Source organism: Phyllobates terribilis, unplaced genomic scaffold (genome assembly GCF_046119375.1).
Source record: "Phyllobates terribilis strain yellow unplaced genomic scaffold, ASM4611937v1 Scaffold_11__3_contigs__length_659146591, whole genome shotgun sequence".
NCBI classification, from domain to species: Eukaryota; Metazoa; Chordata; class Amphibia; order Anura; family Dendrobatidae; genus Phyllobates; species Phyllobates terribilis.
The window spans coordinates 159,641,418-159,664,371 of NW_027362771.1; the positions used below are offsets into that span (position 1 = coordinate 159,641,418).

Consider the following 22,954-nt stretch of genomic DNA (forward strand, 5'->3'; position numbering starts at 1 on the left):
TCTTTTTATATGTCCACTTTGTTTTAACTGGAACTTTTAAAGAGAATAGAATTCTTGGATTTGAGCTCAGTGTCTTTTATTTTACAGGATCTGCTTTGGCTGCAAATGTTTGCAAGAAAATTACTGGACGTCTCACCAGTGCTATCGCAAAGCAGGAGGATGTGTCCGTGCAGCTGGAAGCCTTGGACATCATGGCTGATATGCTAAGCAGGTACAATTTATAAGGGCCAATTCTTATACTTGCAGCACTAGAAAGTATTGATACAGATTAGATTTTACATACCAAATGGTTTCTTTCTTCAGACAGGGCGGCTTGCTTGTTAATTTCCATCCTTCAATTCTGAGCTGTTTGCTTCCACAATTAACAAGCCCAAGACTGGCTGTAAGGAAAAGAACCATCATTGCTCTTGGTCATCTGGTTATGAGTTGTGGGAACATTGTATTCATTGATCTCATTGAGCACCTCTTGGCAGAGCTTTCTAAAAATGATTCCATGTCTACCACTAGGACCTACATACAGTGCATTGCTGCCATCAGTAGGCAGGCGGGTCACAGGATTGGTAAGCAAAAGCATGTAATATTTGTATGTTCTACATGTATATTTTGACTATGATATCTAAACATGTCATAAAATTCTTGTTGCAGGTGAATATTTAGAGAAGATAATTCCTCTTGTGGTTAAATTTTGTAACATTGATGATGATGAACTAAGAGAATACTGCATTCAGGCTTTTGAATCATTTGTTAGACGGTAGGTTAAATATGTTTGCGTTGACTCCTACCTACACATGAGCCCCTATCTAGGCCCTGTTGAGCTGTCATTATGGCTAAAGCTCCATTAATCCAATGGAGGCTAAGTGTGTGAATTTTGGCCTTTGTCTGGCCATAGTAATCATATGTGCAGCCTTCTGTGAGAGATCTATTTCAGGAGCTTCTCCCAGCATTTATGTTAAATGCAGGCTCAAAAGGTAATGTGGACAGGGTCTACCCCAAATGTGAATGTCTTCAGCTCATACTGAAAATACTTTCACTTCAGAAAAATAGTCGTTCAAAAAATCAGGCCCTTTTGGATGGAAATAATCCACACAGTAAATAAGAATCTTCAGCTTCAATTGGCTGTATCCCCAGAAGTCTGTCTATTACACCTGTTCCCAGAAGATATGCCTAAAAATAAATTCTTCTGAGACACCTCCTAGCTTCTGCTAGAGTTATTATACCCACCATGTGTGAAATCAGACAGCGCTCCAAATATACAACTCTGGAAATCAAAAGTGGAACAAATATATAGACTAGAGGAACTGGCGAATTGGGAGCTGAAGAATCATAAGCGGTTTGTTGAGATCTGGCTTCCTTGGCGCAACAACTTTCCTCGTCTATAAAATATAAAACCTGAACCTCAGCTTCTTGGACAAAACAGTCCCCCCCCACCCTTTACCCTCTATTCTCCTCCTCTCCTTACCCATTCTATGTTATCTCTTCTCTATTACCTGGTTTACCTCTTTAATTATAATCTCATATAAGGTAGATTATTACAGTTTGACAGAATATCTTCTTTTCTTATATAATGCCTATGGACGTTAAAATACTGTCTAGATTAAATTGTCCTTAGTTGTTTTCACCTACCATTTACACTACAACCCCTAAGATTGTCTTGTAATTAATCACTAAATTTTGAGCAATTATGTAATGTTCTAGGCAAAGAAAAACCAGCTGTATTATCTAAAGTGATTTATACTATCTTCAACCTACGTTTACCTTTTTCTTTCCTTTTTGTTATGTATTGTTACCTATATATAAAATCCTCAATAAAAAAATTTTGCTTTCTTTTAAACATCAAGTCATAGGTTGAAAGTTAGACTGTCTTGTGGCCCACCTCCAATAGCTGTATACAGCCAAAAATGAGGTGTGATGGAGCACACGGTCTGCATCATTATGTCCAATGGCCTCTTCAGGCCATTGAGCGTAGTGGAAAGCGCTATGTGAACCCAGCCTTAGTGAGTGTCTGTGCTTGAAAAACTGCTTATTAAAGGAATTGGTTATCCTCTAAGTGGCACTTGGAGAAATGGTGTGACACGGGCACTTTGGTGTTCCTTTTTTTTTTTTTTAAAAAAATGCTTGCTTGTATTTGGTGCTAAATATTCACTGTTTAGCTCTTGCATATGGTTTTCTTGTACATGTTAACTTTGTGGTCATAAATCAGCTGAGAGAAGCTCAGAAAAAGGCAGTTACCATTTTTCCTGCCACAACAAGCTGTATGACCAATTCCTAGTTTACTCACAATAGAGACTATAGAAGGCAGACAGTGCAATATGTTTAAGGGAAACCTGTCACTATGACATTGCACCCAGCATGCTACAGGGCTGGGTGAGCTGAGTAGACAGATATATAACTTTGTGAGAAAAGATTCAGTGTAATCTGTGTTTTATTCATTAAACCTTTGTGCTTTCTGGGATTTTCTCTCAAGCGGGCAGTCCTATCGGTGATTGACAACCTTCTTTGTACAGGTGTACGTACAGAGATGGCTGTCAATCACTGATGGGACTACTCACTGGACCAAAAATCCCAGAGAGAACGGAGGTTTAATGATGACAACATGGGTTATACTGAGTCTTTGTTAGCAAAACTATATATCATTTTGTCAGCACACACCCACCCCCCTCCCCCGCTCTATAACATGGTGTCTGTAGATTAGTCTGCCTTATCATAGTGACAGGTTCACTTTAAAAGGAACCAGACCGTTTCCCTAGGCCCGCCCCCCCCCCAAACCACCACCATTTATTTATTGCTACCATTATACCCTTCATAACATTTTCGTTTTAGTGTCTTATTGATTACTAAATTAATTACGATTATATTATGCCAAAAATTGTTTTCTCTATCACTTCATTGGTGGACGAAGGCAACCATGGGTGTATGCTGCTGTCACTAGGCAAAAAAGTTGGCTGCTCCTCAGCGGGGTGCACTCAGCAACTGGCACAAAGCTAATCCATTTTAGCTTGGTGTCAGAAGGAGGCAGACACGGATCTGATCCTAGACTCGTCTCTACTGTACCTCAAGGCTTTGTAGTTTTTTAGTAACTTCTCCCCTTTTTTCTTTCAGATCTGTTATTTAAGGAAACAGAGTGGAATGTGTCACTCTGTTATCCCACTCGCGACCAAGAGAACAGTGTGGAATCTGTTACACTGTCCATTCTCCGGTCTGCATGGCAGGACCCTAACGCATTGAGAGCGTTAAGGTGACTAGGCGGATGGTCCTTGCCCTTCCCCCTATGGCAAAAATTGTTTTTAGAACTGCAATGGCAATATGCTAATTATTGGATTAGTTTTGGCATATGCAGTGATCAGCAAGACAATAAAATGGCCTTGAAAGGAAGGGTATAATGATAGCATTAAATATATGGTGGTTTCAGGTGTCTTGGAAAGCTGTAAGGTTAAAAAAAAAATAAAAAAATTGCTTTTTAGTCTAAATTACATGTAATAACAAAAATAAATTCCGTAACAGTGGACATCTCCTTTTTTAATGTTCTGCATTAGGTATAGTGTATCCTTTTTTTCCTGATATTTCTTTGTAAATATTCTGTGGTTAATATTCTTGGTCTAAAATTGATGGTCGTCTGGATTAGGTCCTGGCATGTAATGTTTTATGGTATTTAGAAAGAGATTGCATTAACCAGCATAGAATGACTTTGCATCTTAATCTTTCTAATAGTTGCCCCAAGGAAGTATATCCACATGTTTCCACTATCATAAATATCTGTCTCAAGTACTTGACTTATGATCCCAATTACAACTATGATGATGAGGATGAAGATGAAAATGCGATGGATGCTGATGGTGTCGATGATGATGATCAAGGTATTGTGAACAAGTGACTAAAAGTCATCCAAAAGCTAAACTTCCTGCAAGCCAGCATATCTAGCAAAAGAAAAACCTGCTGACTGAAAGTTCTTCCTGTGGTTTCTTTAAAGTATTAAGTGTGAACTGTTGTAATGCAGTCACCTGCCAAGTATGAATGAAGTCATGCTATGCTTGGCGGCTGAAAGTGACTGTGGTGTTGTAACCTTCATGTAAAAGTGTACGACTATAATGCCTTTATCTGGCCGCAGGTAGTGATGACGAGTACAGTGATGATGATGATATGAGCTGGAAGGTGCGACGTGCAGCTGCTAAGTGCCTGGATGCCGTGGTGAGCACTCGCCATGAGATGCTGCCAGAATTCTACAAGACGGTCTCTCCAGCACTAATAGCCAGGTTCAAGGAACGTGAAGAGAATGTTAAGGCTGATGTGTTCCATGCGTATCTATCACTTCTAAAGCAAACCAGGCCTGTGCAAAGCTGGCTTTGTGACCCAGATGCAATGGAGCAGGGAGAGACGCCATTGACAATGCTGCAGAGCCAGGTTGGTGACGTTATTGCCTTTTATTTTATGTAATGATTTATTGAATAGCTTTATTTTATAGAACGTCAACCACCACCACCGGTAAGTTGCGTTCGGACCATAAGACGCTCCCCCCCCCCCCCCCCCATCAAATTTGGGAGGAAAATGGGGGGTGCGTCTTATGGTCCGAACGCAACTTACCGGTGGTGGTGGAGCGGGATCGTAGGGCGGCGGCGGAAGAAGAGGTGAGGCGGGCCGGTATCTGGCTGGGGGCCGGTGTATCGCTGTGAGCGGAGTGGCAGAGCAGAGTGAGCGGCTTCCGGTGGCCGCGGCCATGTTCCTGAAGCTGTACTCTACAGGAAAATGGCTGCCGGCGCATGTACTCTGCCGAGCTGGCTGCCATTTTCCTGTAGATCACAGATTCAGAAAGATGGCCGCGGCCACCGGAAGCCGCTCACTTTGCTCTGTCACTTGGCTCACAGCAATACACCGGTCCCGGCACCAGGCCCCCAGCACCCCAGGTACGAGGCCACCAGGACCAGGGCACCAGGCCCCCAGCACCCCAGGCACCTGGCCACCAGCAGCCCGGGTACCAGGCCCCTGGCACCAGGCCCTCAGGAACCAGGGCTCCAGGCCCCCAGCCACCAGGTACCAGCATGCCTCCACTTCCGCCGGCTTCCTGAAGGATCCTGCCTCCTGTGACCCCAGCTCCACCGCCCCCCCCCCCCCAGGTAAGATACCTATTCAGACTATAAGACTGACCCCCATCTTCTAAAATTTTTTTTTCCTATTTTCCACCCTAAAATTTGGGGTACGTCTTATGGTCCGGTGCGTCTTTCAGTCCGAAAAATACAGTATATATCTCTTGTAACGAGTACAAGCGCAAAATAAGAGTAAAAGTTCTTTACACGTGCTGGTAATCGACAAATTAGCTTTTTTAGAAATGTTTTTTTCCCGTTTATTGATTAGGGTGAATAAACAATCACATTACTCAGTCTTTGTGATTGGATTTTTATTCATGAAAATAAATAATTTTTATTGGCAACACATCGCCCTGTGTAACATGCTGACAACAAGTTCTGTATACAGGGACAGAATGATCGTATAATTCATTGTATTGTTCATCAGGCCATGTTACTAAACTGGGAAAGGAGCACTGAAACACTTGAATATTGTCGATCAGTGCTTGTTACCGGCCAATGTAAATGGGCCATAAGAGAAAGATAAAAGAAAGTATAAATGATTAGAGTAGTATAGAAAAGTAAAATATTACCTTGGCTCCAATGATGCAGGAGTCCAGTAGTGTAAACCAATGTCCAGATCAGTTCAAAAAGATTATAGAGTGGGTTTTGAGCATACTGTTCACTGTCTAGGCAAGCTCCACCCCGTCTGTCTAAGCTGCTCTTATTTACCATATTTTTCGGACTATAAGACACACATTTTTTCTCTTCGAAATTGGGGGAGTGCATCTTGTAGTCCGAATGTATCTTACCTGGGGGGCGGCAGCGGTGGAGTGGGGTTGCCGCTGTAGTAAGCGGCAGGAGTGGGGCGATGCTGCGGGCTCTGGGCTAGGAGGAGAGGGTATACCGGAGGTGCGAGGCAGCCATATATCTCCGAGCAGTGGGCTATAGGAAAGTGGCGCATGCGCAGATTTAGATCTCTGCTTAATGATGAGCCGAGATCTCAACTTGCCCTGCCTCCTGCGCCATTTTCCTGTAGCCCACTGCTGGGAGATCAACAGTGGGCTCCTCCTCACACCGCTGACATTTTCTTGAAGCCCACTGCCAGGAGATCAGTGGCTCCTGCCGCCGGCTTCCTGCAGCAGCTACCCTCCTCCCAACAGTAAGCTACATTCGGATCTATAAGACGGACCTCCATTTTCATACAAATTCTCCCCCCACGACCCCACCCCATTTTCGTCCCCTAAATTTGGGTGCGTCTAATGGTTCGGTATGTCTAAGGCTGTGTGCCCACGATGCGTTTTTAATGCTTTTCTGCAGCGTTTTTGCAGCTGCGGAAACGCATTAAAAACGCATGGTAGAAGGGCAGCAATGTTCCCTAATGATAATCCACATGTGCTGTGCACATGCTGTGGAAATTTCCGCTGTGGATTATCATTGCGGAAAAAAACGCAGCACTACCAATTATTTTGCGGAAATGCCGCATTTTCGCCGCCATTGCCTTGCATTAGATCGCGCCAATTCCGCAAGACTGCATCTGTACTTGCGTAATTGGTGCGTTCTAATGTGCGGATGGTACCTGGGTGTAGATGAGAGAAGAGTCTCATCCACACCCAGGTACCATTAAAAAATCTGTAAAAAAAAAAAAGAATAAAATAAAAAATGTATATTTACCTTCTGGCGGCCCGCGCTGCGCTCCTCCTTGCTTCCCGGCACTTTGCAGTGGATTGAAGGACCTGCGCTGACGTTAGTCATGTGACGGGTCATGCGACGCTGACGTCAGCAGGTCTTTCAATCCACTGCTGCCAGGACCGAGCGAAACAAGACAGCGCGGGCCATCGGAGGGTATGTATACATTTATTTTTTTATTTTAAACCATTCTCTCGGTTCACACTATATAAATGCACTTTCCAAGTGATGCTAATCGCTTGGAAAGCGCTTGTCAATCCGCATGCGGAAATGTCAGTGAATAACGCTCCATTTCCGCATGTCCCTGGCAGGAAAACGCACGTACAATCCGCATGCGTTTTTCCTGCCAGGGAGATGCAGAAACGCTCAGGAAAAAATCCTGAGCATTTCTGCATCGTGGGCACATAGCCTTATAGTCCAAAAAATTTGGTAATTTTATGTTAAGTGCTGCAGAGAAGGTTTCCCAAGAGTTTGGTAGAGAAAGGTATGAGGAGAGCTTCTAATTCATCTTTTTTTTGTCAAGGTTAGCAGTCAGATCCTAAGATAAAAACAAAATGAGCAGACACCCGGCAATAAGTAAATAATTAGTAATCGCACATGTAAATTACATAGGGTACTTGGTTAACACAGTTTTGATCAAAAAAGAGTAAGAGCCACCCCACTGCGACAAGGTGTACCCGATCGGGAAGGTTCTATCTCTACTCACCCTGTGTCAACAGGCCTCTCTGTAGATGGAAGCAGATTGGGACCTAGGCCTGACTGTTCAGACACCTTCCCATTGAAAAGCTACATATAGATGAAATGCCCAGCCCAAAAATGGGGGACCCCCCGCCCCTTTTTGTACAAAAACACAAAACAAATGAAATGAGACAGGACATATGTTGATATGAGTGCAACGTGTAGGTACACATTTACACTGTATACAACTAACAGACGAAACCTAAGATGGAAAAACAAAATGAGCAAATACCCTGCAGTAAGTAAATAATAGCCCATATAGATAACCTGAGGTACTTGGTTTACACTGCTTTGATAACAAAGAAAAAAGTATAACCAACCCACCATGTCAAGATGTACCCAGTTGGGACGGTCCTATTTCTATGAAAGGGGTTGTCCACTACTAGAACAATCCCATCTCAATCTGAATGTTTGCCCCCATTAAAGTAAAAGCGCCTATATTCTCCGCCCTTGCTGGTGTTGTCACTCGTGTGAGATTTACGTCACGTGAGCCCTGCTCCTAATCAGCGCTGGCGTCACTGTCCCCACCTTCAGACCTATAAGTATTCAAGAGGGAGTGAGCAGCCAGCCGCAGCTCTCATTTCCTGTGTCACTGCATGAAGGTGAGGACAGTGACACCAGCACTGATTGGGCTCAGGGCTTACGTGACATGACATAACCTCCTGTGAGCCCCGGAAACGCGAGTGGTGACACCACTGCAATGGTGCCAGCACGAGAGGTGAATTTGGTGTTTTTATTTTAATGGGGGCAAACATTGAGATTTTGCTAATATAAGTTTCAAAGTTCTTTTATGTAGAGAAACGCTGCCTGTTAAACCCCTTTGGGATTTGGCAGCTTAAAATTGAAGAGAGTTTAGGCAGTATGCAATATTTCACCCATCTCTAAGCTTTTCAGCATGTATATACAGTCATTATATTTTCTTTGTGTATGTAGGTACCTAACATTGTTAAAGCTCTGCATAAACAGATGAAGGAAAAAAGTGTAAAAACGCGGCAGTGTTGCTTTAATATGCTGACCGAATTGGTGAATGTACTACCTGGGGCTCTGACACAGCATGTTCCTGTTCTTGTGCCAGGTAAGTGGCCATTTCCTTTGTGTGTATCTTTTTGTCTCCCTCTCCCCAATCTACAAAATATTCTGTGTGGACTGAACTTTTAAAATCCTGAGAGAAAAAAACCCTTTTATATAATTTAATGATTCATTACTTTGTATTTTTTTTTTTTTTTTTTTTTACAGGAATTATCTTTTCATTAAATGACAAGTCAAGCTCTTCTAACCTGAAAATAGATGCTTTGTCATGTTTGTATGTAATCCTCTGCAATCATTCTCCTCAAGTCTTCCACCCACATGTCCAGGCCTTGGTGGCACCTGTAGTGATCTGTGTCGGAGATCCCTTTTACAAAATTACTTCTGAAGCCCTGTTAGTTGCTCAGCAGCTCGTTAAAGTCATTAGACCACTGGACCAACAATCTTCCTTTGATGCAACCCCATACATAAAAGATTTGTTTACGTGTACAATCAAGAGGTTGAAAGCCGCAGATATTGATCAAGAAGTCAAAGAACGTGCAATCTCCTGCATGGGTCAAATAATCTGTAGTCTTGGGGATAATTTGGGAAGTGATCTCCCCAGCACCCTTCAAATCTTCCTTGAGAGACTGAAGAATGAGATCACTCGGCTTACTACAGTGAAAGCTCTAACATTAATAGCTGGGTCTCCATTGAAAATAGATCTGAGGCCAATCTTAGGAGAAGGAGTGCCTATCCTTGCCTCATTTCTCCGGAAGAATCAGAGGGCATTAAAACTGGGCACTCTGTCTGCTCTAGATATCTTGATAAAAAATTATAGCGACAGCCTGACTGCCTCAATGATTGATGCAGTGCTGGACGAGCTTCCGCCTCTCATTAGTGAAAGTGATATGCACGTGTCTCAGATGGCAATAAGCTTTCTGACCACATTAGCTAAAGTTTATCCATCCTCTCTGTCAAAGATTAGTGGATCTATCCTTAATGAACTAATTGGCCTTGTGAGGTCACCATTACTTCAAGGAGGAGCTCTTAGCGCAATGTTAGAGTTTTTCCAAGCCTTAGTCGTGACATCGACTGTGAGTTTGGGCTACATGGATTTACTGCGCATGCTGACCGGTCCAGTATATGCCCAGAGTACTTCTCTCACCCACAAGCAGTCGTACTATTCTATTGCCAAATGCGTTGCAGCACTAACTCGAGCATGCCCAAAAGAGGGACCAGCCGTCGTTGGTCAGTTTATCCAAGATGTTAAAAACTCTAGGTCTACAGACTCAATTCGCCTGTTGGCTTTGCTTTCTTTGGGTGAAGTTGGACATCACATTGATCTGAGTGGACAGATAGAGCTAAAATCTGTTATATTAGAAGCCTTTTCCTCTCCTAGCGAAGAAGTAAAATCTGCAGCATCTTACGCACTTGGAAGTATCAGTGTAGGCAACCTACCAGAGTATCTGCCATTTGTCTTACAAGAGATAACTAGCCAACCCAAAAGGCAGTACCTTTTACTTCATTCCTTGAAAGAAATAATAAGCTCTGCATCAGTAGTGGGCCTTAAGCCATATGTGGAAAATATCTGGTCTTTACTACTGAAACACTCTGAATGTGCTGAGGAAGGAACCAGGAATGTTGTCGCTGAATGCTTGGGCAAGCTGACATTGATAGATCCAGAGACGCTTTTACCACGGCTCAAAGGATACTTGGCGGCAGGTATGTGTATAAATATTAGGCATGTAGTGTACAGACTCTCATAGCTCTACATAATCAGTCTTATTCGTGAATTACTGTTTAATTATAAGCAGTGCAGTGCGGCCTCTTTTTAGAAATACCAGGGATATTCTTAATTTCTTTCGACTGTGTTTTAACCATGTGACTGGCATACTGTTCATTGCATGTAGTTTTTTAATTTGTGGACACTTAAAGTAATTAACCATATTGAGTTTTACCTGATTAAATACACTTCTGGACTCCTTTACATGGTGAAACACATACATATTTTGCCTTTAGGTACTGCCAGCCTGGAACATAGAGCATACCATGGCAATATGTCAAACTTTGTTTGGGGCCCAAACTTTGAAGCCTCTGCAAAAACAAAGGGATCGGACTCTTGGGCATTTCCCATGCTCAGTGGCTGGCCAGACGTGTCGCTGTCCAGGGAAAACTTTGTAATGGAGCTTTTATAGAGGTTGTCACATTTAAAACATTTTAGGCCACAAGCTCTTTGATGTATAAATTAACGAACTGAGCTTTAACCCTACCTGGATCCAGTGCTATCTCTTGCTCTGGTCTTTGACTGGCTACAGTGGGGACATCCCATTAGCTGCAGCACTGCCAATCACTGAGCTCAGAGGCTCATGCTGTCTATATTTGTTGAACCGCTGAGCTCAGTGACTGTCTGCAGCCTTATAAATGTGACATCACTGATGCTGCCGATCAACTTGATCAGCAGCAAAAAAGGCTGTTCTGGACCCCGGAGGGTTAATTAAAGGCCAATTTATTTGTTTATGCTAGTAAGCCTGTGGGCTACAAATACTTAAATCCGGACAAACACATAACCCTTCCATTATATGGATAAAAGGGGTCATTTTGGCCTTCAACGATTTGAAAGTGATGACATAAGGAAAGAAAAGTAGAACAGACGCATTTTTTTATTTAGGCGGTTTGGCTAATGGAGAGATGCAACTTCATACTGAGTGGTACAGTCACTCAACAAAAAATGTCTGACGTAGTGATCGTGTACCAATACATTATAATATGAAAATAGAAGCTTGGCATGATTCTCATTAGGGGGTTGATTGGAGAGCGTGAGCAAACCCTTTTTAATGTCTGCAGATTTAGTACCCTAATTTTTTTTTTCTTTTATGCTTCAAGGTTCATCATATGCACGGAGCTCTGTAGTAACAGCTGTTAAGTTTACAATTTCTGATCATCCTCAGCCTATTGATCCACTGCTGAAGAATTGTATTGGTAAGCTTCATATACTGATGATATATTTAATAGGCGGAGGTAATTCATGCTGAAGTGTGCCTATATTGGTCTTTTTCACAGAACAGTTATAAACTTACAATCTTTCATGCCCCTCAACAGTTGGTCATTAAAGTCTTTAATTTATTACATCAACATGTTTTTTTTTTTTCTTCTAACAGGTGATTTTCTGAAGACCTTGGAGGATCCAGACTTAAATGTGAGACGAGTAGCCCTTGTGACCTTTAACTCTGCTGCACACAACAAGCCATCATTAATTCGAGATTTGCTTGATTCTGTGCTTCCTCATCTTTACAATGAAACAAAAGTCAGAAAGGAACTTATAAGAGAGGTTGGTAAAAGACATTATGAATTGTCTACAGTTATCTTTCCATTTGTACTCCAGAGTATTTCATGTATTTATTTCAGGTGGAAATGGGTCCCTTCAAACACACGGTCGATGATGGTCTGGACATCCGGAAAGCAGCCTTTGAGTGTATGTACACTCTTCTTGACAGTTGTCTGGACAGGCTGGACATCTTTGAATTCTTAAACCATGTGGAAGATGGCTTAAAAGATCATTATGACATTAAGGTAGTGTAAGATTAGATTGATGTTAAGTAAAGCTAGACTTAACAATGTTCTATTGTATAATATATATGTCCTGTGGATCTGTGGGTGTCCATGCAATGTCTATGAACCTGTACACTGCTGTGGATGCATGCAGAATCTTAGTACTTGTCTCCTGTAGTCAGCACTTTGTAACAGTGTTTCGAACAATTGGTAGGGGTCTCGGGAATTGGATCCCCCACTAATCTGTAGGTCATTTAGATACACATTATGGAAAAGTATATAAAGTGCAGTTACATCTTCTAATTACATAATAATTTATTATTTTGATTCCATGGTGCTATACATGAGAAAGGGTTTCATACAAAATACAGATGTAACTTCCAGTAAACATACTAACAAAGAGAGACTGGTACAGAAGGAAGAGGACCCTGCCTTTGTGGGCTTACATTCTACAAGAATGGGGAAGGAGACAGTAGGTTGGAGGGTTGCAGTAGCTCTGGTGATGGTGAGGTGTCAGCGAGGTCATTGCAGACTGTAAGCTTTTTTGAAGAGATGGGTTTTCAAGTAATGTCTGAAGGATCCGAATGTGGTGGATAATCAGACATGTTGGGGCACAGAATTCCAGGGGATAGGGGATTTCTGAGAGAAGTCTTGGAGGCGATTGGGTGAGGAACGAATAAGTGTGGAGGAAAGGAGGAGGTCTTGGGAGGACCTGAGATTACGTGAGGGAAGATATCTGGAAATTAGGAGATATATGAAGGAGACAGGTTGGCTTTGTAGTTCAGTGTTAGTTGCTTGAACTGGATACGCTGGGGAATTGGCAGCAAACAAATGGATTTGCAGAGGGGAGAAGCGGAGGAGAGAGGTGTGAGTGTTGGCAGGCCACAGAGGAGAATGTTGCAGTAGTCAAGGCTGGAGATGAAGGCATGCACAAGCATTTTAGTAGATTTAGGGTTGAGGAAAGGACTGATTCTGGAAATATTTTTGAGCAGGAGGTGGGAGAGCTTGGATGTGTGGTTTGAAAGACAGTGCAGAGTCAAGGGTTACTCCGAAGCAGCAGATTTCCGGTACAGGGGAAAGCGTGATGTTATTTATTGTGATAGATCAGGTAGGCAAGATGTGTGAGATGGAGGGAAGATAAGGAGTTCAGATTTGTCCACATTGAGCTTGCAAAGCGAGAGGAGGATATGGCTCATAGACACGCTGGGATTCTGGACCGCAGAGAGGAGAGATCAGAGTGTCATCAGCTTATAGGTGGTACTCCAAGCCATGGGACTCGGAGTTGTCCCAGGCCAAGGTATAGATGGAGAATAGTAGGGGTCCTCGGACAGAGCCTTGAGGAACTCCAACAGAGTGGGTGGGATGAGGAGGTGGTGTGGAAGTGGGAGACAATAAATGTGCAGTTGGAAAGGTATGAGGAGATCCAGGATAGGGCAAGGTCTTTGACGTCAAAGGAAGAGAAGATGTGTAGTGGGAGGCAGTGGTCAACTGTGTCAAAGGCAGAGGACAGGTCTAGAAGGAAGAGTATAGAGAATTGTCTGTTAGCTTTGGCTGTAAGTCGTTAGTAATTTTTGTCAGGGCAGTTTCAGTGGAATGATTGGTACGGAAGCCAGATTGTAAGATGTCTAAGAGCTAGTTAGGTGGGAGGAAAGTTTGGCATGGACATGCTGCTCAAGGAGTTTGGAAGCAAATGGGAGCAGCGATATGGGGCAATAGCTGGACATAGTGGTCGGGTTGAGGGATGGCATTTTGAGTATAGGTGTGATTGTGGCATGTATGAATGCAGAAGGGAAGGTGTACAAGAAGTTAGTGATGGGTTAGAATGCGAGTGTTGCTTGTTTGAAAGCAGTGAAGTCATCTTGTGTATGTGTTTTCTTCCAACGCCGCTCCGCAACCCCGGACGCATGCTGAAGCTTTTTAGTGAGGTTATTGTACCAGGGTTGTCTATTGCTTTGTTGCACCCTGCCATGCATGGGGTGACCGTGGCGTCAATAGCAGATGCGAGAGTGGGATTGTAAAAAGCAGTGGCACTGTCGTGGAGTGAAGATATGGATGACAGTGGTAGAATAACGTTAGAGAGTGTGTAAGTGTCTAGATGTGCAAGGTTCCTGGGGGGGTGGTGTGCTAGTTGCTGGACATGGGTGACAGGTGAGGAAAACAGGGATGAGAAAGTGAGTAGATGGTGGTCAGATTAGGGGAAGAGGGCAGGTTGTGAGGTTAGCTAGGGAGCAGAGTCGGGTGAAGATGAGGTCTAATGTATGTCCATGTGTGTGGGTGGCTGAGGAGGACCACTGAGTAAGTCCAAAAGATGAAGTAAGCGACAGGAGTTTGGAGGCTGCTGACTGGAGGATGTCAGTAGTGATGTTAAAGTCACCCATGATGATGGTGGGAATGTCAGCAGAGAGAAAGTGAAGAAGCCAGGTGGAGAATTGGTCAATAAAGGCAGTGACCGGGCCCGGAGGTCGGTATTAGTAATGTTTAAACATTTATTGAATTCAGAAACTACCATTCAAATGTCCTTATTTTTTTCTTTTTCTCTTGTACAGATGCTGACATTTTTAATGTTGGTAAGATTGTCTACCTTATGTCCAAGTGCTGTACTGCAGAGGCTGGATAGATTGGTAGAACCCTTGCGTGCCACCTGTACAACCAAGGTATGCTACTTTTGTTTTTATTCTCTGCTGATGTATTTTGGACCAATTCCATGTTAAGCCATTTTTACACTTGTGTATTCTGTTCAGTATTTTACATCAGTGTTATTAAGCCAAAAGAGGGCTTTACTGAAGACCGATAAGTTATAATGGAAACACTTGCACCTCTTCTAATTTTAGCTTACAAATACTGATGCAGTATACTGATGAAATTGCTGCCATTTAAAGGGAGCCTGACAGGTCCCCAGTGTCCTCCAATTCACCAGCCTGTGTCCATTAATAAATACCTAACCAGCCCTTTTTATTGTATAACTCATGATCATGTGTGTCAAAACACAATTTTTAAATTTAGTTTTCAATATGCATGTAAGTTTCAGACCAGTCAATGAGGCGTTGGTTTCCCCAGACTAGGCTTCCCACTCACAATGTTATCACAGGTGGTAGTTGTGGCGAGTGACTGATGTTCTCCCACACCCTGGCCTCCCACAATTAAAAGATAATGTCCTGTCTTTTCGTGTGACCTGTGTGTATTGGATAACACTCACGTTTTCTCCTGAGGGCTCCATGTGTTCAGCGGTCCCAGTTTCAGTCACACAGTTCACATCAGACACTTGATCCGTTTTCAACAGTTTAACTTTACTTAAAACGTTCAGTTCAGTTTTAGTGATGGACACCGTACAGCATGTTACAGTGGTAACAGTTTCTGACCCCTGAGGCGTTGTCCCTTTCTCTCCTGGCACTTCTTTCCCCTGGGATATTTCACACAGCTGCGCAGCCTCCTGCACCACTGACCTAACTTCTGTCCGTGAGTCCCCGTCCGTTATTCCCTTTGGGAACGAAAACAAGGGTGACTCCTTCATACCTTTTCCAGGCAATAGGCCTCAGACATTAAGCGATATTTCACTGAAATTGGTTGCTGCTGTTCTCATGCTGCCTTCTTTTTCTTTTGTTTTCCTGGTGTCCTGAGTGACTTTCAGCCCACTGGCCCTGAACTCCCCTTATATTGTTTCTTATCTTTCTTTAAACAGAACTATATTCCACTCCATCTACATATCTCTCCATCTCTGGCTAACAGGAAAACCATTGCTCTTCTCTGGCCCAAACCCCTCCCAGTTTTAACTGGACCAATCACTGACTGTCTCCTTTGGTTGCTGGGCAAGCTTCACCCTTCACCACATAACTGCAGTCACTACCCTCTAACAGCATGCACTGAGCTTCCTGTGTCTAATGTGCCCCCAACTAAATCTTTCTCCTTTCTAACTTAAACCCTAGACTTTCCCTATAAACTATACATGAATAACATCATATGTTAATCACAATACAATATTTCCTATGAAACTCTATGCAGATACACATAGTATAACAGTCTCAAATCAAGACTGTGGTCAATCAGTATATTAACCCACTTACACTATATGACCTACACATTTACACAAGCTTAGGGAATATTACCATTTGTTGGAGTACTTCTTAGAAGTTTTAGTGCAATCCAAGGTCTTTCTAAATCCAGTCCTGCCTGCAATACCACATATGGTATCTGCATTTTGAGATTTGAAATGTGAGATTTGTGTATAGAAGAGCACCAAAATGGGTGCTGTGATCATCTCATAAAGTTTTTTTTTTTCTCACAAAATCTGGAATATTTTGAAGTGGGTTTTTTTTTTTTTTTATACTACTTTGCAATTAAAACCTAAATAAAGCAGTGACCCTTCTGACTTGCACTCTACATTACAGCTTTGTTTGGGACATGGTAGGTCAGCACACTATAAAGCTTATTTCATCAGGGACATTTATAACACAATTTTTTTTTCATCTACAGGTGAAGGCAAACTCTGTGAAACAAGAATTTGAGAAGCAAGACGAACTAAAGCGCTCAGCAATGCGAGCAGTGGCAGCACTTTTAACCATTCCTGAAGCAGAAAAGAGCCCTTTAATGAGTGAATTCCAGTCCCAGATCAGCTCAAATCCTGAACTTGCCACAATTTTTGAAAGTATTCAAAAAGATACTTCATCCGCCACCATGGAATTAATGGACACAACTTAAATATTCCTTAAGTGGGACCATAACATTGAACCATATAAAGCACTGAAATTAAAAGGTTCTGAATAAGGCAAACGATTGAAATCTTGCGTATCAAGCTTCACAATGTTCCACGTTCTATAAGGAGGGGGTTTGGCTTAATTCCATTGTTGCTTTTTGTAGCCTTTATTCCAAGACTATGTTTCCATAATAAACAACTTATTGGTTTAGCCATTTTAAAGATGGTTATCAGTTAGAATATATTATGTATGGGAATACCTTCCAGAATCCATTTCCCCTGTATTGTTTAGGATTAAAACTGTTAAAACGAACCATGAACCTATTTTTATTCTATTTTTGTCTCTGGCTTCAGAGCAGAAACCATTTAGCTTTTTTTTTTTTTTTTTTTTTTTTTTTTTATTACTTCTGTTCCGTCATTCCTCTACATAAAAGGCTTATGGCTTGCAGATCAAAGTGTTTGTAATATTTATTACATCAAACATAATTGAGAAGTTCCCTTTTAAATTTGTTGTGGTAGAACTCTATCCTTAATCTGCACTTAGATTGCATGACTGGGTTCACACACACAATATATGATGTCTGTAAGAGAGCATGCATTTCTACAGAAACTGCAGATTGTTTCCCGTGCAGTTTTAATATTACAAATTTGACAAGCATTTAAGTGTATTATAACATTTTGTCCTAGCGTCTTTACAGAACACTCAAGCAGTTCAATGTAGGCTCCTGACTGCTCTACATAACCTATTTCACCAAGGTTTTTATAAGTGGTGTGAAAATATAGCTTTTGTTGAAGAGTTGGCCAATGCCAACAAATGAAAACTGAAAAAATATATAATAAAAGTGAAGATAATTGAAATTTTGGAAATCAAACAAAATGTGTTCATACTACATACCTGGGAACATCAATAAATAACTGGCTTATGTGCTCTTTTCATTTTGCATTTCTATGTCACAACTTTTCTGTTCTGTTCTGTACATTGTGACCATGTACCATACAAGGAGTAAGTGAAAAAATAAACAAGAAGGAAATATCTATCTATATATATATATATATATATATATATATATATATATATATATATATATATATATATATATATATATATATATATATATATATATATATATATATATATCTGGATAGATAGATAGATAGATATAATACAATTTCATTCATGTTCTGAATATAAACGGGACCAAGGTTTAGTTCACTTTTGTGGGTGTTATCTTGCTCTGAAGAGTAAACTAACAAAACTAAAAGGACCTTAACTGCACAATTTTACTAGTGAAACTAATGGTATGGCTGTGTAAGATCCTAGTGGAATAATAAAAATGTTACCTCTCCTGTAGTAATCCGATATGTCAGCCCTGAGAAATCAAGCTGTGAAGCCACATGTAAATTAGCCAGGGGCGTGTCTAGATTAATTTGCATGTGCTGTCAAATCTTGGTTTCTCAGCGCTTGCACTTTGGATTACTATACTGGTATTATTTTTAGTGTTTTACTAGCACCCAGCTGTATCACTAGTTTCACTAGAAAAATTGTTTTGGCAAGATTGATTACATAATAATAAAAAAAATATATCAGCGTTTACTATAAGGGGGGGGGGGGTCAATATTTTTGGCTTAACCTACAATGGACGCTCCAAACGGCCAACTTGAACATACCAAAGCTGTAATACCAGACAGCTGTAGGCAAAAGTGATGGTGTTGATGTGGGGAGAAAACTTTATTTAAAAAAAAAAAAAAAAGTAAACTACTTTTGAACTGCATAGTAAAGTTTGCCTCCAATTTTGTATTGATTAACTAGACATGCAATACTTCTAGGAGAGAATACTTCTGGTCGGTTAATATTAACCTTGTATGCAATCTCAAAAATACCTAAATTTAGTTCATGTTGGTATTTAAAAAAAAAAAAAAAAAAAAAAAAAGGAATGATTTAAAGACCTTTAAATCTACCATTTTGTTCAGTGTATATGACATTAAATCAATCTAGCTTTAAATTGTATCCAAAGTACCAGAAAGTCAGTAGCATGTGTCTACTGTTCAATACTCTGATCAATAAAAAATGGCTTTTTTTCATGTACCTTAAATAATACCAGTGTTTACTCTGAAATTTTGTGACTTGGGTCTGATGTTTTATCATAACCACTTCTACCAGTTTATTCTAGAAAATGAGCCCCCCTCAGAATTGTCGTTCTCTCACTATTAAAGGTGTATCGGTATTTGGTTTCTCTTTTTCTTATAAGACAGAGGAAATACTTGCAAAGGTGACTTACGATACACCTGATATTACTGAATGGGAGTGCTTGGATTGAATAATTGTGGAGCTTCTGCCTATGTGGGGCACAAAATTCAAGAGAGGTGGCTAGGAAACTTCTAGTATGTTTTCTGCAGGACTGGCACACAAGACTAAGCCATGCACCTGGATTCTATGCTAATTGATTTAATTAATCCTTTCGCAACCCTGGGATTTTCCGTTTTTGCATTTTCGTTTTTTGTTCCCCTTGTTCCCAGAGCCATAGCGTTTTTATTTTTTGGTCAATATGGCCGTGTGGGGGCTTATTTTTTGCGGGACGAGTTGTACTTTTGAACGACATTACTGGTTTTACCATATCGTGTACGGGAAAAAAATTCCAAGTGCGGTGAAATTTGCTAAAAAAAAGTGCAATACCACAGATGTTTTTTTTTTTTACATTTTTTTTACCACGTTCACTGAATGCTAAAACTGACCTGCCGTTCTTATTCTCCAGGTCATTACGAGTTCGTAGACTCCAAACATTTATAGGTTCTTTTCTATTTAAGTGGTGAAAAAAAATTCCAAAGTTTTGCTTTAAAAAAAAAAAAAAAACGGCGCCATTTTCCAAGACCCGTAGCGTCTCAATTTTTTGGGATCTGGGGCCGGGTGAGGGCTTATTTTTTGCGCGTCGAGCTGAAGTTTTTATTGATACAATTTTGAGGTAGGTATGATGTTTTGATCGCCCGTTATTGCATTTTATTGCAATTTTGCGGCGACCAAAAAACGTAATTCTGGCGTTTAGAATTTTTTTCTCTTTACACCGTTTACCGATCGGATTAATTCTTTTTTTATATTGATATATCGGGCGATTCTGAACTAGGCGATACCAAATATGTGTATGTGGGTTTTTATTTTGAATGGGGCGAAAGGGGGGTGATTTAAACTTTTTATATATTTTTTTAATTTTTTTTTAATATTTTTAAAACCATTTTTTTTTTTCACTTTTTGCTTGCTTCTATAGTCTCCATAGGAGATTAGAAGCATCACTTGTCTGATCGCCTCTGCTACATACAGGGGACGAGGTGGCGCTCATGGCGATCAGCACATGACAACCACTGGGGTCTGCTGCAGACCCAGGGTTGTCATGACCACGCATCGGTGACCCGTGATTACGTGACGGGGTCACCGATGGGCGGGGTAAGTGATGCGCTTCCGGCGCGGCGCTGTTAAATGCCGCTGTCAGAGATTGACAGCGGCATTTCACATGTTAACATCCGCGGGTGGATCGCGATTCCACCTGCAGCTGTTGCGGGCGCATGTCAGCTGTAAGAATCAACTGACATGTGCCCAGTTCAGTGCAGGCTCAGTGCCGGAGCCCTCACTGAACCGGGGGTTACAGCCTGGTGCGTACTAATACGTCCCAGGCTGTAAAGGGGTTAAGTTTAGGAAGGAGGCTCTAAGGTGTATTTATGCTGGCCGATAATAAGAATGGACTGTCTAAACAGTTCACCAATCACGTGAGCAAATAACATGCCTGTTTGTCTAGTGAATGATTTCTAAAATTCATCGTTCTGTGCAGCATGTCTTATGTAAACAGGCCACATGCTACGAGAATAATAATCTTCTTTGCACACATAATGATAGATTTTGCCTAATCGGGCTATTAAATGACGGCCGAGCTACAGTCATTTAATGATTAAGTTGGCCAGTGTAAATACAGTCAGTCTCCAAATAAGATTTGTAAGCAAATGTGCAAGGATGCATCATTGAGATTAAAATGTTACAGCTTTGTATTAGAGATGAGCAAACTTGACCTTAAAAGTTCGGGGTTCGTACCAAACAACTAGTGTCTGGTGCTAAACTCCAAACACTGACTTCTGGAAATCCATTGCACCGTTCGGAGTTCTAGGGGAAGGGCAGAGAGAATATTTTCCAGCTCAAAAGTTTGGGTCCTTATTGTTTTCAATGGGGTTCAAGTTCTGGTACCTGAACCGAACCACTCATTACTGCTCTGCATCCATGTCTCCTGGCAGGCACCTTTTTGATGGCATACAATCGGAGCAGTTCATATCTCTTTCCTCTGATGTTGGAGCCACTTCTTGAGTATAAGGCTAAGTTCACACGATGCGTATTTCATGCGTTTCCACGGCGTTTTTGCAGTTGCGGAAACGCATGAAAAACGCATGGTAGAAGGGAAGCAATGTTCCCCAATGGAAATCCGCATGTGCTGTGCCCATGATGTGGATTTTTCCGCAGCGTTAACGCTGCGGTCAAAAATCCGCAGCATGTCAATTAATTTTGCGGAAACGTGGCGATTTCGCCGCCATTGACTTGCATTAGAACGCGCCAATTCCGCAAGACAGCATTTGTACTTGCGTTATTGGTGCGTTCTAATATGCGGATGGTACCCGGGTGTGGAGGAGAGGAGAGTCTCATCCACACCCAGGTACCATTAAAAAAGCTGTAAAAAAAGAATAAAATAAAAAATAAATGTATTCTTACCTTCTGTCGGCCCGCGCAGCGCTCCCGCTTGGTTCCCGGCACTTGCAGTGAGTTGTAGGACCTGCGCTGACGTCAGAGTCATGTGACGGGTCACGTGACGCTGACGTCGGCAGGTCTTTCAATTCAAAGTTGCCGGCAGCCGGGAACTTTGTAAAGCAGGACAGCGCGGGCCATCAGAGGTAAGTATATACACTCTCTCGGGTCACACTATATAAATCCATGCTGTTTGCATGGATTTATATAGTGTGACCTAGTTGTCAAGCACTTTCCAGGTGATGCTAAAATCGCCTGGAAAGCGCTTGTCAATCTGCATGCGGAAACGCATGTCAATCTGCATGTGGATCCGCATGTATTCTGCAGGAAAAACGCATGCACAATCTGCATGCGTTTTTTCTGCCAGGGAGATGCAAAAATGATGCAGAAATTTTCTGCTTCATTTCTGCATCGTGTGCACATACCCTAAGGCTGAGTTCACAACGATGCGTATTTCATGCGTTTCCGCGGCGTTTTTGCAGTTGCGGAAACGCCGCGGAAACGCATGAAAAACGCATGGTAGAAGGGAAGCAATGTTCCCCAATGGAAATCCGCATGTGCTGTGCCCATGATGCGGATTTTTCCGCAGCGTTAACGCTGCGGTCAAAAATCTGCAGCATGTCAATTAATTTTGCGGAAACGCGGCGATTTCGCCGCCATTGACTTGCATTAGAACGCGCCAATTCCGCAAGACAGCATTTGTACTTGCGTTATTGGCGCGTTCTAATATGCGGATGGTACCCGGGTGTGGAGGAGAGGAGAGTCTCATCCACACCCAGGTACCATTAAAAAAGCTGTAAAAAAAGAATAAAATAAAAAATAAATGTATTCTTACCTTCTGTCGGCCCGCGCAGCGCTCCCGCTTGGTTCCCAGCACTTGCAGTGAGTTGTAGGACCTGCGCTGACGTCAGAGTCATGTGACGGGTCACGTGACGCTGACGTCGGCAGGTCTTTCAATTCAAAGTTGCTGGCAGCCGGGAACTTTGTAAAGCAGGACAGCGCGGGCCATCAGAGGTAAGTATATACACTCTCTCGGGTCACACTATATAAATCCATGCTGTTTGCATGGATTTATATAGTGTGACCTAGTTGTCAAGCACTTTCCAGGTGATGCTAAAATCGCCTGGAAAGCGCTTGTCAATCTGCATGCGGAAACGCATGTATTCTGCAGGAAAAACGCATGCACAATCTGCATGCGTTTTTTCTGCCAGGGAGATGCAGAAATGATGCAGAAATTTTCTGCTTCATTTCTGCATCGTGTGCACATACCCTAAAAGTGGAAATCATCTAGTTGGAGACAGTAAAAAAGAACAAAAAAACCTCACTTATTTTGATGCACATGGCTAATGCAAGATAACAGCATCCATGAAGACTTTGTAGACCTCTAATCCAGAGCAATAGCAAAGTGCTATGGCCAATTAGTTGTCAGTCCAAGTTCATGGTCGAATT

The 22,954-nt window shown here is 41.9% G+C and overlaps 1 protein-coding gene across 1 annotated transcript in view; it reads left to right on the top strand.

The window, feature by feature from the left end:
* The window catches only part of CAND1 (cullin associated and neddylation dissociated 1), a 50,582-nt gene extending 32,908 nt beyond the window's left edge, over positions 1–17,674 (top strand). The window contains exons 4-15 of the mRNA XM_073651745.1: positions 88–211; positions 304–560; positions 646–751; positions 3,709–3,854; positions 4,106–4,398; positions 8,418–8,559; positions 8,721–10,214; positions 11,376–11,471; positions 11,651–11,820; positions 11,898–12,062; positions 14,588–14,695; positions 16,512–17,674. Of these exons, the coding sequence (XP_073507846.1) occupies positions 88–211; positions 304–560; positions 646–751; positions 3,709–3,854; positions 4,106–4,398; positions 8,418–8,559; positions 8,721–10,214; positions 11,376–11,471; positions 11,651–11,820; positions 11,898–12,062; positions 14,588–14,695; positions 16,512–16,736 (3,326 nt within the window). The 3' untranslated portion in view covers positions 16,737–17,674. The remainder of the gene's footprint in view (positions 1–87; positions 212–303; positions 561–645; positions 752–3,708; positions 3,855–4,105; positions 4,399–8,417; positions 8,560–8,720; positions 10,215–11,375; positions 11,472–11,650; positions 11,821–11,897; positions 12,063–14,587; positions 14,696–16,511) is intronic.
* The last annotated feature ends 5,280 nt before the right edge of the window (positions 17,675–22,954 follow it).